The sequence below is a fragment of the Puccinia triticina genome, chromosome 13A, assembly GCF_026914185.1.
Source record: "Puccinia triticina chromosome 13A, complete sequence".
In the NCBI taxonomy this organism is placed as follows: domain Eukaryota; kingdom Fungi; phylum Basidiomycota; class Pucciniomycetes; order Pucciniales; family Pucciniaceae; genus Puccinia; species Puccinia triticina.
The window spans coordinates 592,003-609,507 of record NC_070570.1 but is presented as its reverse complement, the minus strand read 5'-3'; the positions used below and the strand labels follow the sequence as shown (position 1 = coordinate 609,507).

General features: G+C 42.6%; 2 protein-coding genes across 2 annotated transcripts; one reads left to right on the top strand and one right to left on the bottom strand.

Moving 5' to 3' along the window:
* Positions 1-1,154: 1,154 nt before the first annotated feature.
* On the top strand, positions 1,155-2,891 carry PtA15_13A45 (uncharacterized protein; the record flags this gene model as incomplete). Its single annotated transcript, XM_053162659.1, has 6 exons — positions 1,155-1,736; positions 1,859-2,063; positions 2,138-2,233; positions 2,317-2,434; positions 2,514-2,610; positions 2,727-2,891. The coding sequence occupies 6 exons, from the start codon at positions 1,155-1,157 to the stop codon at positions 2,889-2,891; spliced, it is 1,263 nt and encodes a 420-aa protein (XP_053026201.1).
* A 10,164-nt stretch (positions 2,892-13,055) lies between these two features.
* PtA15_13A44 (uncharacterized protein) lies at positions 13,056-14,744 on the bottom strand (the record flags this gene model as incomplete). Its single annotated transcript, XM_053162648.1, has 7 exons — positions 13,056-13,114; positions 13,205-13,310; positions 13,390-13,599; positions 13,699-13,831; positions 13,949-14,044; positions 14,120-14,520; positions 14,634-14,744. The coding sequence occupies 7 exons, from the start codon at positions 14,742-14,744 to the stop codon at positions 13,056-13,058; spliced, it is 1,116 nt and encodes a 371-aa protein (XP_053026200.1).
* Positions 14,745-17,505: the final 2,761 nt, after the last annotated feature.

The window sequence follows — 17,505 nt, the reverse complement described above, 5'->3', positions numbered from 1 at the left end:
CAATGGCAAAACAAATGCAGTACATGTATCTGTATCTGATTGTATGTTTATCTGTTTTGCACCCAATACTATTTATTTGATTGAATATTCAAAAATAAACAAGGAGCCACATCAAGAGGATGTGCGCGCTAGAAGAAAAGTGTCCCTAAACATGTTGATAAGTCATATTAATCAGGGTTCAATGACTACAAGATTTTTGGTCAGACATAGATAAGATAGGTGAAAGAACAGGCTAAAAAGTTGAAATCACAATGAGGATGCATGAAGGGAAAAATGTGATTTTTGGGGCGAGTAAGAGGAAAAAAGAAGAAGTTTTAACAAACACCAACATTTACATACATATTGTATGTGTTTTTCAATATGATATGTGGTATTGAATTCTAGATTATTGAAAAAACAATATACATATACATGGTATCACCAAAGCTGTCTTGGATTGGATTTTTTTTAATTATTTCCTTTCAGCTCCTGTGGTCTTGTATTGGATTGTTTGCGGCATTGGTATGATTATTCAAACAAAAAATCACAAAGTCTTAGAGTATCTCTATGGGTTTTACTAATTTTGAGTGGCTAAGCCCCCACAATAGCAAATGCATATATAACATTACCAGATTAACATACATCATGTGACACAGGTGCAACTCAGTTGGGTAAGCTTTTGAGAAAACTGGTAACTGATTGTCTTGTGAGCCAAAGGTTTTTCTCAAGTTGTCTTCAAATTCAACAGCTGGCTTCAATTAATTTGGAGAACTTCCTGTTGCAATGACTTGATTTAATAGATCACCACCAACTCAATCAAAGGAACAGAGTGAATAAAATACCCCAAGATTACCAATAATATAAAATTCATCAAAGAAGCACATCTTTGATCACTTTTAATGGAATGGAAGTCACAAAAAGATGTGTTTGATAGGGGGAATGCATAGTTTGCTTCTGAATCAAAACTGCGATCCCAAGCAAGTACTCCATTCAGAAAAATCGAAGGGGGATTGAATTCATGGGTTTGAGAGTCTTTCATTTGTCTGATGCGTCTTTTCTTGAGAGTTGGATTGGAATCTGAGCAATCGGTGTTCTTGCTGATTCTGCCCCTTGTGAATGGCTTCAATGGCTTGGCCCCCTCTGCTTAGGTAATCGAGCGGCGGATTGCCGGCCCGATGACGAGCATACGCTCGCCGGCTGGGATTTCCCACACCGTCATCGACGGTCGAGCACAAACAACTACCACCGCAAACAGCGAAGCAAAGCAAAACATGTTCAATCGAAACACCCACCAATCAGGCCCAACCTTGCAACATCCCAAACCAGTCCCACCACCATTCAATCTGCCAGCCTCACCACCCATACCTGACAGTCAAACATTCACCAGCACTCAGAACAACCCATACGGCCACCCGACAAACGATCGTATCAGAACGAGCACGGCCTCTTCATCAGACTACCAACGATTCAGCTCACCCCCAGCTACTTCAAATGAACTCGATCAGCCATTCTTTCAAAGCCCATCTCAAGTTCCACCGAATAACTTCAACCAGTTCCAAAACTCTCCGCCCAATCCACACCACCATCCCCTCCAGCACCAGCAACAACAGAACGTATGGCCAAACCCAAATCCTATCGGAATCGGACCTTCTAATAACTTCTCAAACCCGTTCGGAGTTAACGATATGACCGCCCAAATGGGCATGCAATTTGGGCAATCCGCCATGAAAGCAGGCTCAGAATACGTGGAAAAAAACGTAAGTAGAAATGACATAAAGACTCTTTCTATGCCACAAAATAAAAGAGGAAATGGCTTTCACGTTAGGGGCAAATAGCTAAATTGTTTATTTCTTTCTTCCTTGTTTTGAATCTGACACAGTTAACCAGATATTTGCCCTTAACTCATCTAAAGCATTCATTCAATGTCTCGAACCTGTACGTGTTCAACAAGATCAAGCTGATCCTATTCCCATGGAGGCATAAACCATGGTCGAGGTTGGTCCAACGGTCTGAAGTGTCTGGACAAATCGAAGGCTACCAGCCTCCGCGGGAAGACATCAATTGTCCAGATGCTTATATTCCTGGTCGGGGTTTTTCCCTTTTTCTCATATTCAAATAACTACTGATTTAATGGAGATGACTCGCTTTTCTTTTTTAGTAATGGCCCTCATGACTTATATTCTCTTATCTGGAGCCGTCGCTGGCTCAAAGGGAAGATTCGATCCCGAGCTACTATCTATTGCTGCATCTCAAGGTATTCGATAGATCTACCCTCGTATATCTCGAATGTGCTATTACTGACAACTTTGCTTTTGTTTCCTTGTTTGACTAATTTAGCATTGGGGATAATCTTTTTGGAATTTTGTTGTATAAAACTGGGGTGTTACCTATTGAATATTCAAGGAGATGGGGCGGTGATAGACTTGGTAGCTTACTCGGGATATAAATTTGTTGGGTAAGCATAACGTCGGACCCATTCCAAGAAAATACGCCACGGTTGACCATTCTTGAATGAATTTGGCCCATACTTCTAGGATTATCGTTAGCCTGTTGGCCAGTTTAGCTGGCTTGAGGTCTTCGATTTGCTGGGCGATATTTGTTTATGTATTTGCAGCCAACGCGTTTTTTCTGGTACGTCTATCCTACTCAAAGCAAATTGAAAGTCAGATAAAACGAGCTGATCTGGACTGCTCGATTTTTCTCGAAAAACCCAATTTAATGAAATATGTTTGCTACGATGAACTTAGTTGAGATCATTGAGATATGTGATCTTACCAGACCCAAGTGGCCAAAGCTTTGGATCGGCTACGACTTCAACCGTCAATTCGACCCAAAAATCTAGACGGATTCAATTCTTATTTGCTATTTCTGTTAGTCAATTAGCATCTATGTGGCTGTTGAGCAGAGTGTAAAAGAACATGTTCTCCTGCATGCATATTTCTTCGAGTAGTTCTTCTCTTTTTGTTGCTCTTCTTAAAAACCAAAAGAAGTTATATGTATACACATATCTTCCACCTCAGATGTTGTGAATACATAAGTCAACTATTTAGTTTCTCTGATCTCATTCCTACTTTCACCACACCGTATATAGAAGCTCTATCTCACTCTCAAAATCCAGCAAACAGCTGTCAGCAGGAAAGACCATCCCTGGATCATCAGCAACTGCCATGGCATATGGCAATCAAACCAACATAAATATGCATTTTTTGTCATGTGGAGATGGATGTGGATGATTGGCATACATGGATTGTTGGAAGGAAGTTAGATAAAAACATAATTCACTATTCAAAAAGTGAAATGCCCAGAAGACAAAAAGACAGAGTGGTGGTGGCTGAATTCCCATGGATTTACAGGGTATGGACTTCAAGGGGATGTATGTTTCCTGTGGACACAGAGTTTTCAGGGTGTGCAAGACATACCCTCTACAAAACACCTAGAATGAGGAGGGGGGAAAAGTGTGGATTTTTTGCTCCTTGCCAATTTATTTGACTCTGGCTTCATTTGAACTTGGAATCTCCAGAAGTTTTCCCTAAGTTGAATCTTCCAACACATCACAAAAAAGATAATTAATATGCAACTCCAGTAATCTTACATGGGTTGGATTTGTCCAGGCTCCTGGAGATTCCAGATATTTCCAGTTGTAATTATCAAATGGTATGTGAGGTTTAGCAACATCCAGAAAGATTATATATGCACAAGTTTCAAATTGAAGGCTATGATAAACTGACACATTTTTTAGCAGCTCCTAAAGTTCAACTTGCACCAACAGTGAAACAATACAATATGATGCTGGTATCAACCAATACTATGCATTGCATGGTTTTTCTGATACATAAGAATTTGATACCAAGTATTTTATCAAAAAACAGATACACTACGGTGGTATGGTATCTAATATAAAAGACACTTTTTCTAGGCAATTGGGGCTCAATTCAACATCCCATCCCAGCAGTACACTTAGTACCCTATTGTATTGGCAATATGATTCTATTATGGCCTTGTGATTGTCTTGGGAGAGAAAGAGGAAGTCTGTGGTTCAGTGGTTCAGGATCCTAGTATGGTGGATTGCAGGATGAGGAGGCAGTCTGGGATCTCCAGGCTCTCAAACCTTGAGAGTGCTTTCTGTGACATGTACGCACAAGCTATGTACATGGAAGCCTGCACTGCGGAGTCCGCACCATGGCTCATAATATTATCCCCCCTAGAGAATAACCATTTGGCGGGTACCGGGTCTGTTTTTTGCCCAAAGCAGGGACCAAGTACTGCACCCAGCACTACCTGGTGGGTACCAGCGGTACTTATGCCAGGTACCAGCAGTACTTATGGCAGGTACCAGCAGTACTTATGGCGGGTACCGGTGGTACTTTGTGCCTTTTTCTCACATACTTGGCATATGGGACTGGGGACAACAATGCCCCAAAGTCCAGCTTGCCAAGAGTTATGTCTCTTGGCGAGCTGTTCAAAGTCCAGCTTGCCAAGATGAATATACACATCTCGGCGGACTGGGCTGTGACCAGCTCAACCGGGAAGAACACCCTTGGCAAGCTGGTGTAAAAATTCAGCTTGCCAGGGGGTGTGTCAGCCTGTAGGTAACTAACTGCGTCTGAGAGGGTTGTTACTAGCAGGATGCTGGTGTAAAGTGCCAAGGATGGGCCAGTGGGTTTGTGGTAAGACCTGTAAAAGGTTTCACTCTATCAGTAATCTTGACTGAGAGGCTTGTTCAATGAAGGCGCATCCACATCAACACAAGGTGTTAATAGGCATCCAAGGAATAACTCAACTTGGGTTTTTGTTGTTACCTACAAAAAGGTAAGGTTGATGAGTTGATGTTATTCCTGAATTGAAAGATGGTTGAGAATTAAAGCACTGTTTAACTATTGTATGGGTTAAACTTTGCTGTAATAATATTCTGAGGGATAAAAAGTCCTGGGGGGCGTGTTTATATAGAAGGGAAGAGAGCAGGAGGGGAATTGAGGCGCTTGGAGGCGCTTCAGGACCAGGGGGGAACTGTAAGCGCTCAAGGGAAGCGGATCCTCAAGAGGATCAACATTGAAAATGATCAGGGCTGTGTAATGATCAGTACAGATCATAGGACTACAGATCAGTAGCTGTGTACACTAGCTGATCATTGGAATCAATGATTCCATTCAGTGCTCTTTGAATTAGTTTACATGATATATTGTTTATGTGTTTATATCATAATCATTAATTTATGTATGTAGGGAATGATGCGTAACAGGGGATAAATGAGTGATACCTGGCTTTGTTGTATTTCATGTGTACAGTAATGTTAAATTATATTGTAGTATTACTGTTGCACATAACTTAACTCTTATAACAACAGTACATTGAGTAATTATATTTAACTAATGTTAAATGTAATGTATAACAAGAGTACATTTTGAAGCATGTATTTAATGATGTATAAATGTAATAAAGGTGTAAAAGGAATGTACTATGTATAATATTAACAATTGAAGGTACTTGGTACGTGTAAGTTACTGTGACATGTACTCTGTGGCTGACAAGGTGTGTATTCCTCTTGGCAAGCTGGACATTGAACAGCTTGCCAAGAGTCATACCCCTCAGCAAGATGGATTTCTTGCCAAGAGGTGTGGATTTCTCTTGGAAATCTGGTCAAAGTCCAGCTCGCCGGGAGGGATGTATTCTGCTCGGCGAGCTGGTACAAATCCATCTTTCCGAGAGGTGTTTATTTCTCTTGGCAAGATGGTCAAAGTCCAGCTTGCCGGGTGCAATGTATTAGGCACGGGCTCCAGCCCATGCCCACCTGGGGGGGGTGGCACTTTGGGTCCACATTTCACATAAAACAGGCACCTGGAACTTCCTGGCAGGTACTGCTGGCACCTGCCAGGCAGTGCTGGGTACCTAGCAATGGTTCCAAAATGTCATTCCCTAATCCCCCCTTTCAATGCCCAAGCCTCCCCTTTTTAAAGTTTGACCGCAAAATAAATAAATAAATACTCCTCTTTTGGCTCTTGTCCCTGGGCAGCATTAAAAAACCCATTGGGAAAAAGTTTTCCCTCTCACTTTCTTCTCCGTATCCATTGGTGTTTGTCTGCTGTCTCCAGGAATTTGTTGTTGAATTCCACCAATAGGTCTCCGCAGTTCTTCAGATTTGCCACCAGTTCCCACAAGTTCTCCTCCAGTCCAAATCCCTTCCAACTGACTAGGTATTGAAGTTTCCACCCTCTCCGCTGACAGTGAAGCACCTCTGCCAATTCCCATTCATCTCCGCCATCCACTGTCACTGGTACAGGGGGCCACATCTGCTGCTCCGCCACTTTGTTGGGTTTTTGTCTGCAGATTACTGAAATGTGAAAAACTGGGTGGATTCCCTGCATAGAGAGCAGAAGGGTCAGTTTATAAGTGTACTTGAAATTCTACTAGCTATCGGGAATTGTCCTAGCCAGCAGTGTTCTAGCTTGGGTCTGGGGAGGGCGGTTAAAATGTTGCGTCTGCCCAACCAAATTTTGTCCCTGCTGTTGCATTCTGGGGTGTCTCTCACACTGTAGAAACAAAGGTTGGGTAGTGTGTAGAAATTACCACTTCTGCCTTCTTCAAGAATGTTTATCCAAGTGATTATCAATGTCTTGGCTCCGCACTTCTACATTTTGCTAGCCTTCAGCACTCCACAATGAGCCAGATCTATAGCATAATAATCTGCAAGTAATGAAACTCTGCACTCCACAAGAACAATTTGGCAGTAGCATTGAAGCAAGTAAGCAAAATAAGGGTCAGGTAAAACTCTTCTAATACTCTAGTACTGGTAAGTGTAAGTACAATGATGAGCAATAAGTAAGATGATGAAAAGGAAAAGAGAAGAGAAACTGTAAGCCCTCCACGCACACCCCTCTGTCCCCACCCAATCCCGCACTATTCTTTCATCTCTGCCTGACTTCCACATGTCACTTTCCCAGTCTCTGCTCCTCTCTGATGCTTGACCTCCCATGTCCTCTGCCTAGCCCCTGTCAGTCAGTCTCTCACCAATGCCTCCGCCCCAGCTCCACCCACTGGTGAAACACACTTCAGCTGACACGCCACTGCTATCAGTCCCCGTGTTTTGGTCCGCTGTAGTCCAGCTCTAACCGTCCACTCCAGTCAGCCGCCCAATCCATACTCTGTGGTCCGCAATCCGCATATTGTCCAATCCATGCTTTCTGTGAACTTTTCCTGTTATGCTTTTCTGAAATAATCCTCCGTGCTTATGTCACCAAATGCACTCTGAGCTCAGCTGCTTGTGCATTCCTGCCCACGCTATTGCCAAGAGGACACTTGTGAATATAAATCACCACAACGCTCCTGTCAAACTTTGGAGCATACACCAGGGAAGCTTTGGGGGCACTCCCCAAGGAGTGCCACAGCTGAATTTGGTGCTAGTTGTTGTCTGAACTGAGGCGGAATTCCTTACTATCTGATGTTTGAATTGTTTCATTACTTGGCAATAACAATAGGCCAATCTAATTTGGATTGATATGTAACTATTCAATGTGAACTATCATTCCACTACATTGAATTCATATTGAAGTCAAGTTCATTACAATCCTAACCCATGTTTTAAATTTCCAAATCAACTCTTGCATCCCCAAATTCTTTTTACTGTGGTGTGAAATCCCTTTGCAGATAGATATCACATCTTCAAAGGAACTGTGAATTAAAAACCTCTCTGTTATCAGCTAAAAGCAATTCTGTACCAGCTATTTTCACCTTAGAGTATTCCAATTCCGCTACAAATTGGTGTCAAGTAGCAGAATTGAACCATCTCTGTGCTGCAGCTATGCGCAAAGGGCACAAACAAGCGCCTTTTACGCTGCGCTACAGCACTATTTGGCAGATTTTTAGACTTTTTTTCCGCTGCAAGGACTGTTTCAGAGCATAAAATAGCTTAGCAGGGGTGGCAGAATGGTAACACTGCAAAGGAAAGTTTGTGGTTAGCACTGCCAACCTAATGCTAAATTACCCTGTATTTACCCACCATTTTTACAAGACAGCTACAGAGTGGTGCAGTAACTGCTAGCCTCATGAATGTGACAAAAATTGGTTGTTTCAATACAGTAAAACAGCTGCCTTTATCTGTATAGTGTAACACTTGCTGTTACTATGCTCAGGTGGTATTGGTATTAGTCACAACAACTTTTAAGGCCGGGACCGTATTTTAAAAGGGTAAATTTTTTCAGGCTGACTTTACTATCAACATGTTAACCACTGAGTAACACAATACGGAGGGTTAAATGGCCTCCTCTTTCCAATAAATTTTCCAATATCTGCCCCTCTGCGCCGCCAGATATTGTAAATAATGCAAAAAATAAAGCTACATGAGGTGTGATATTGTAGCACACTTCTGTTATGTTAGTGGTAGTGGTAAAAAGCAAAAAATTGTTACAATATTGGTATGTTACTGATATCCATACTGTACCTACCCGCCATTGCATGTGACATGACAGCTTCTTTGGCCCCATTGTTATATTTTGAAATTTGAGATGTGAAATCAATCCAAAGCATGTGGGTGAAATGAATTCTTCATGTACTTTATCAAAAGTAGTTTATATAAATGATTCCCTCAAAGTGATAGGATTTTCCTAGAAATTCACCAAAAAAAGGCTAGAATAGTATGTAAAAGGGGTGGAAGAACGGTTGAATTCAAGACTGGCTTTGCTGTTCCACAGTTCATTAGGTCACAACCCCTTCACGTAGATCAGCCTCTCAGTTGTGTTTTTGTTTTTGTTTTTGCAATTTCCAGATGCATATGCACATGGGTCTGTTTCACATTTCGCCAATGTCACCCTATTGTACGCGCGTCCAATGGGGTGACAACTGGAGTACAATAGTTTCCTCAGATTGATTGGATTTTCCTGGAATTCCATTCAAAAAAAGGCTAGAATATTATGTAAAAGAGGCAGAAAACTAGTTGAATTCAAGATTGCCTTTCCTGTGCCAGATTTCATCCAGATTTTACAACTGCTTCACATAGATCAGCTTCTTAGATTTTGCTTTTGCAATGTCCACATGCATATGCACATGGACCTGTTTTACATTTCGCCAATGTCACCCTATTGTACGCGCGTACAATGGGGTGACAACTGAAAGGAAATTATTCCTTTGATGTGATGGGAGTTTCCTTGAATTTACCTCAGAAAATGGCTAGAATATCATGTAAAAGGGGCAGAAAACTGATTGAAGTCAAGACTGGCTTTTATTTGCCAGATTTTGTATAGAGGAACCAACAGCGTTACACAAATCAGCCACTCAGTTGTGTTGTTGTTTATGTTTTTGAAAATTCCAGATGCATATGCATATGAATCTGTTTTGCATTTCGCCAATGTCACCCTATTTTTCGCGCATACAATAGGGTGACAACTGGAGGGCTAGGATACCACAGCAACACACCAGGATTAATTGAGGTAAGAAAAGCAAAACCCAGCAGCAAAAATGGGTAGTTTAAGTTACAATACACTATGATAGCCGCTGTTATCCGCGTGGTGTAACACTTGCCGTTACTACGCTCAGGCGTTATTGGTATCAGTAAAAACTGGTTCAAATCCTGGGGCGGTATTGTAACAGGCCAGAATATCTAATGTGTTACTCGCATTGCTAGTAACGTAACACATTAACCGCTGGATAACAAGATAAAGAGGGTCAAATTGCCACCTCTTACTAAGGAACTTTACAATATCTTCCCCTCTTTACCGGCAGATATTGTAATGGAAATTTTCTTCAAGTTGCAATATTTTAATGCACTTTTGTTACAGCTAACGGTAAAATTGAGAAACAAAAAAATGTTACAATATTAGCATGATACCAATAACCGTACCGTACCTACCCACCATGTCCAGAAGTCATCACCCATTTTTCCTCTGCAGCTCCGGAGGAAAAAAATCTTTGAACCACTTCTTTAGTGCTCCGGGTAGCAGCAGGAAATCAAAATTTAGTCAGAATTACACTGGACTTGTATATGATATTGTGATGAGTGTCTGCCATTAAAATGAAACTTGCTTAAACTTTACCAACAATGTTCTCTAAGCTACACTACACTACAGCGCTACTTAGTGTTGGCAGACCTGCACCAACTGTTGCCCTTTTTTTCTGTAGTGTTAGCGGCCACTACCCCTGCTCTGCTACAGCACTTTTAGCGGCAAAAAAGGCCAAAATGACTCTAAAAAGTGCTTTAGTGCATGATTGCGGGAACTTTTTAGTGGCCTGCCTGCCTAGGGTTAGCACAAAATTAGATCAGTTCTGCTACACTGCACTGATTTTTAGTGGAACTGCGCTACACCACCCTAATTGATGCATTGTTCCACTTGAGTTATAAAGTGGTTACAGAGATTTTGTACTGTTTTGTTCCAGTTTATTTCCAATGGAGTTGCAGATGACTTCCAGCCAAGTTTTGGATACTTTATGTATAGTTACATATCATTTCATGTTTGATTATACATATGTTGTAGTAGATATTGTGCCAAGTGATGAAAATAATTCATGGTGAGGCACTCTCTGGGGAGTGCCCCCAAAGCTGCCCTGGTGATAAGGTTGTGAAAGAGAGACCAAGGAGATAACTGGGAGTAGGAAAGTGGAATGAGGCAGAAGGCAAGAATGTAAAGGACACCACCTCTGGTGTCCAATTGATTGTATAATGGAGGACTTCCCGTCGATTCTGGGAACCTCCCAGATCTCAATTTACATAACCAAACTCTTAATTTTCAGGATAAAGGAAAATGTTTTCCTAAGCCTTAGTTTGTTGCTCTCGTATGTGTTGTTTGTAGTTTTGGTATGTGTCTTAATTTAGGAATTAGAGGGGCATCTAGAGCTCTCTAAATGCTGACCAGAAGTCCTCCAATGAGGCCTACTATGAGTAAATCTACATACATCTATGGGAAAAAAGTTTTGATTTTTCACATTTTGGTATCCAACCCAACTTACCAAATGTCCTACAAGTCACACCCAACAAAGGCCCTTGTTGAAACTTCTGGCCTGTTAAGTTTGGCCTATGGGGAAACAATGTACATCTCATCCTCCATTGAAGACTATTTCCTTACGCAGACCAGTTGACCGATCCCCTTTGTAGAATATTCTTGTCCCAAATTTCCACAATGGTTGCCTGGTTATTACAGCTAGCCCAGAAGAGCTTGCGACTTTGACCGCGAGCTCCGCAAGTTTGTGCCGCAGCGGCGAAAGTTTTGCGCAGCTGCAGAGGCCCGTGCGCGCGGCCCGTGCTCGGGGAATCCCCGGGGACCGTGAAGCTCGTTTGATATAGTTTGTAGGGAGATTTGGAGGTTAAATTGTTCGAATAATGACTGCTGGATCTCTTGAAGATAGATGGTCGGATCATCGGTGACCAACTCCGAGAGGAATGCACGTTCTTCTTCGCTGAGGGCTAACGGTCGACCTCTTCTTTGATAGGTTTCCGGGTTGTTGACAACGGAGCGAGTTGCTTCGTAGAGACTACGCCAGCGTCTGAGGGAATCGGAGCTGACCTCGGATCCATTTGACATATTGATATCGGCAAGGGGTTGTCCATCAAGGGCCGCCCGAACAACGATGTATTTGAATGCGGCAGTATACCTGACATACATAGTTCTTGAAGGGGGGTAAATATTTTCAGATTGCAGTGCTCATTGAGGGTAAGATGAGATATGGGATGATATGAGAAAGAACTTACAGTTTCAAACGTCCTTGATTCACGGCTGTGGTGGATTCGACGGCTGTGGTGGATTTGACGGCTGTGGTGGATTCGATGGCTGAGGTGGATTCGACAGCGGTGGTGGATTCGACGGCGGTGGTGGATTCGACGGCGGTGGTGGATTCGACGGCGGTGGTGGATTCGACGGCGGTGGTGGCTGGATGGTGGTGGATGCGACGGCGGTGATGGGGGTGGGTGGCAGGGGATCGGTGGCGCTATGTACCTGCGGGCTCCCCGGGGATTCCCCGAGCACGGGCCTCTGCAGCTGCGCAAAACTTTCGCCGCTGCGGCACAAACTTGCGGAGCTCGCGGTCAAAGTCGCAAGCTCTTCTGGGCTAGCTGTACTGGTGCTAGTAAAGTCCTTTTTGCTTCATCACGACCCCTTAATTCCCAAAGCTTACCTCCATATGATCTTTTATGTCTTCTGGTCGTTGGACATAGCTAAAAGCCGAAGCCGCAATAGAACACAGTCAGCTTACTGATAAATAGCACCAGTTGTCGCTCAGCCCGCCGGTAAATCCAAAAGCTTTCAAAATCCCTCACATGAAATTGAGAAATATTTGACTATCGGACCAGCTCACTGCGTGGGTGAAAGTTTCTTCCTGTGGCATTTGGAGCTCGAAGACAAGCTCGAAGAGCTGAAATTTTGATTAGCCTGACTTATATAATTGTGAGAACTTCAGAAGCCCGAGACGATCATTACAATCAATGAGGATAAAGATGACTGCGATCTCGATACAAGCACTGGCAATGCTCTGGAGAGCAACCTTCATACCGACATGATCAAAGGAGATGGCTATCTTGATGAAAACAACGAAAACAAATGTGGAATACCTTTCTGCGACGGAGCGGATGACTTGATTCCACTCGAGTGTGACCACTCTTTCCACCTTGATTGTGTTGCTCCGTGGTTACCAATGAAGCGGAACTGCCCGGTATGTCGAAAGAAAGTTACTCGCAAATTGGCCGTAAAAATCACTGGCTATGATGATCAGGGAGGAGAGCCAAAGAGATTATCAGGGAACGAAAAACGATCAATGTGGCGCAATCTATTTTCACCAGCTCCACCTGTGAAAGAAAACCTGAAGATCAGAAGCCTATGAACTTATGTATGTGATCGCCAACTGAACAAGAGGGAAAAGAAGGAACAAGTCATACATTGTGCACTGTTTGGAGAGAAGAGGTAGAAAAGAGAGACTAGAGTACAAAACGTAAAATAACAAATACTAATAGTGACATTATTTAGTTCAAGAGGCGTATGGAAAATAAAAGGGTAAAAAACATCATCTTAGAACGAGCCATCAAAAAAGTTGAATTTGCGAGGCAAAAGAAGTGAAGAGGGTTCGACTTTATCATGGACTGTTAGGAGGGAAAACTGAATCAATCATCTGAGGTTCTCAATCTGAAGGATCAAGAAACTCTTTTCATCGTTAAACTGCTCATCTGTAAAAAAAGTTAAGAACAGATAATGAATTAGCGAATAAAATTTTATAGCAACTGGATACGAAGAATCACGACAAGGGATATACGAACCATCCTTATCATTGTGAAACTTCCTCAAAAACTCGATCAGTTTCTCTTTATTTCGCTTGAGGATTGATTCGATTGGAGCAGGCTTTCTTGGATTAGCAACAAAGACCTGGATAAAATTGAAAATTGAATAAGCAAATAAACACTGTGAAAGTTGAGATAGCAAGGTGTGGAATGTGATACTCAACTTTAAAAACATGAAAGGCTTCGAATTGGATATTTTTGGATTTATCTTTCAATAGATTCATCATAATCTTGAGATTGTCTTCATTGGAGATGTATTGATTCATCACATTGTAATTCGACCGGTCCAACAAGATTTCTCCCAATAATTTAATTGACTGTCTCTTGGTCACGTAATTTGATGATTGGATCAGATTGGTATACATCGTGAAAAACTGAGATTGAGATAACGAAAAGGAGGCGGACATGGAAATCAGCTTGATTCCTCACTCCGAACACCGTCAGCCAGAAGTTTTCAAAAAAGTCTTGCTTACCTTTTCGTAGTTGTCTTCTAAATAGCTAGCTACCATACTTTTGTGCCGTGTTAAGCATTCTTTGAAGCTTGACATTGCATCACAGGCAATCCCAAACGTGGTCTGCTCAATGTACTGAGGGAAATCATAGAACCTAATCAATACGTATAAATTAAAAAAACTGTGGGTCAGATTTAAATTGACGATTTTCACAGTTTTTCATTCAACCTCGTTTTTAGATTGTACAGATAGATGTCAAAAATCAGTTTACCGATCCGAGTATAGTAAAGTTTTAGCCAAGATTTCATGCCTCAACATTTCTTTCAAAATCATACCCGTATTTAGTGCCACATCTGAGTTTTCATATCTTAGAAAAAAGGAGGGTGTGATAACAGGATAGATCAATCAGCTAGTGAAACATAAACGGATTTTAAGTACATACCCTTTGAGAGCGATCCAAATGATTTCCTCTCGGTTTGCCAAATAATCGACCGTTGGCCAGCGGGTACCAATCTGTCTCCTGAGGATCAAATTGAAGATGTTGACGACGTCCTTCCTGGATTCGAATTCGAATCGTCGCATTTGGAGGAGGAATATTTTCAGTAGATCTTGGTTGTAAATCTCTTGTGCAAGTTGAGCGACGACCTCGGGTGATGAGCTGGAGGCGGAGGAGGAGGAGGAACTATTGATTGCGCCGAGGGCTCCGTTGGTGGACATCGGCTGGCTATCTTCTGGTCCATTCGAGCCCGTTGTTGGTATTGAAGAGTCTTGTATAGTTGGTAGTGAGGAGCCACTCAGGATCGATTTCATCAGTTGAAGTGCCTTGGTGATATCTTCATTGATCTGAGATTATGGTTTGTGAAGCAAGGTAAGGGTATTTTGTTAGCTGGTAAATCAAGTAGAACCGAGCCTGGGTTGCATTCAGGGTCGGTTGGGGTGGGTAGAAAGGGACTGACTTTCTTAGTTAGATCGACTGATGGGTTATTTTCGAGTTTGTTGAGAGAGTCCTTGATTGTCTTGACGAGGTCCTGAGGTGATTTGGTTTTCGATTTAAATAAGAAGGCCATCGTTTCTGCTTGCGAGTCTGTCTGTGTGCGGGTCTATTTATTTAAATATGTTGTACCCCTAGTCGTTCTTGAGGAAAGTCTTGTCGATATCTTAAGGTTTAGCAGTGAGCAGTTGACTGCTGAGGGCTCGGTGTGGCTTTGATCCTCTGCAAAAACCGTTTAATCCGTTTCAGCCACCCTGGACCCTTTTGGACAGGTGGTTTAAAACCCGGCCGCAAACCAACCCAGCCTCTCCGGCACACCAAAACTGTTTATATTTAATTTCCATTTTGAAATTAAGCAGCATGTGCATACAGACGAGCTAACAGATGCATCAATGCCTTTGGTCACTGGTGTGTTAGACCCGGCCGAGTCCATTGGAGACTTCAGTCATCACAATCTTATTCTTTCCAGGCATGTCTCCAGAGGCGGGTCCCGTTTGATTGCTTATATAATTATCAACAAAGGAGAGCTCTTTAATTGATGGTCAAAATGAAAGCTGACTGGTCGTCTTACACCACAGTGTCAGATAGGAGAAAGTAAGTTTCCTTATTCGATTGCTTTGATTAACCCGGAGCAAGAGAAAAGTGATGCAAGAATGTTTGCGCGGCAAGGCAGCTGACCATAATCCTATAGATGTCAGATCTAGCAGAAGATAAAGTGCTAAGTGTGACTCAGACCTCAAGCTGGACACCTCAAAACGTGGAAAAGGCGTTATCCGAGAAAGGCCCGGTACTTGTCTATAAAAATTTCCAAACACAGAAGAGAGAGCCCTCCTTCACCCAAGCAATTTCTGCACATGTTCATTCAGAAGATAAGAGCAAAAAAATGGGAGAACTTTCGAGAACGATTGTCATTCTATCTCGAGAGGAATTTTGACATCATGATCGATCGAAGTAAAAACCCATCACATACATTTGCAATGGGAGACGTTTCGTCGTCTCACATGGCACCAAACATTGATGTTGGTAAGAAACCTGGGGCCTGCCCTTTGGAATAATGGTCAGCCCGAGCGACACGCAAGGTTTAACAAGGCCGGTGGAAAATGTGTTTCTAAAGTTTCGATCGCATACAGAAAAATACGCAATGCAGAGATAAGAAAGGACAAGATGGTTATACGTGTCTGCGCAAACAGTGAAAAGACAAGCGAGTTTTTTTGGTTCCATTATCATATGCGAAACGATCACGGTACACGAAACTATCTGAACCTATTGATGGTGGACTTCGCCGCTGAATGCTATCACACGATTTTACAAATTTACATCCTTTAACATCCCAGGTGTTTTTGGTTTACCGGTTTGCGCGAGTTTGGGAAATTCAAATTTCGTATTATCTGAAGTCAAGGCAACTTGTCACGGGTACCAGAACTTGCAAGCCCTAACCGGCATCGACGCTGTTTATCTAACATTGAAAGCTTGAATGTCTGAGACAGGTCTACCGCGAGCTCCACCAAGCCTCTCCGAGGAGAGGTAAAGCGTCTCCGAAGTGGCAGGAGGGACTTGTGTTAAGTTTGTTTCTACCACTGATTCATCAACCAATAGAAGCAAGGCGGAAAGAGCATAAGTTCGGCGGCCGGGTTGGCACAGGTTGGCACTATGCTTTCATGGCTGGCCTGCTCTTCGGATGATGCTCAAGGCGCGGTGAAGTGAGAGGTTCTGCAGGGTAGGAAATGTAATGCGCCGAAAAATAAGAGGGGTTGACAAGGATACGAGTCAAGTCCAGTCGAAGTGCGCATTTGTTTCATTCTTTTATCAGACTGCCTATTTTCTTACTTCATTTTATTTGTAAACGTTTGTCCCAGATTTCGCAGCCCATTGTAGATCAAACACTCCCTGTGAATTTGACATTCCACCTCATTCCAGAATCCACACATCCAACCTAGAAACGATAAGAAATGATAGGCATCCTAGATAACAGCCGCGCGGGGGGGTACTTACATGTATATCCTCTAAGGGTCTGTCCCATAAAGATTGCTGAGATGATGATTTCTATAAGTTACACCGGCATCAGCTGTTTTTTTTATCGTCCAACACTGGGGAATCCTACCGACGATTGCAAAATGTGTGCTATTAGAGTCACTCACCCAATCAATTTTGCTTACATTCTGATTCAGATCAGCTGTCAGATAAATTCTTTTTATGGTCTCCCCATGTTCACGCCAAATCCTCATGAACTTATCCCAAGCCACATGATCCCATACGGTAATGTTTATAATCATCCACTCGAACCTAGCTTGCCGCATGGGACAGTATTAGGTGTCCCTGTCATGCCTCCACCAGGTAGCCTAGTGCCTACGGCAGCCCCAGTAGTCACCCATATAACATTACCAGATGGTGTGCACATGTATCCAACTTCGCGGTTCCTAGCATCATCTGGTGCAGGTTTAACACATTTACCGCCAGCAAATGCAATGCCGTTACCATTGGCATCACATCCACTTGCAACAGCAGTTACGTTTCAGCCGCATCCATTTCCAGAACCAATAGCCTTTACGATGTATCAACCATCAATCAATTTTTTAACGCATTTATCAGCAGGAGCAAATGATCAATCTCATTGGGGATCACCCCATTTTTCTCCTCCTTGGACAGGGCGTCTTGGCTCTGGACGTACTTTAGAAACTCCAGTGAATTCAAGGTGGTCTCAAAGGTTTTCCGATGGACAGGTACGGTCAAGATTCAATCAGTGGAGCCAACCAAATAGAGTAGCAAAGAAAGAAACTCCAAAAACCAAGATAGCAAACACCAATCAACCATCTCCGATTAGGAGTACCCTCGGTGGT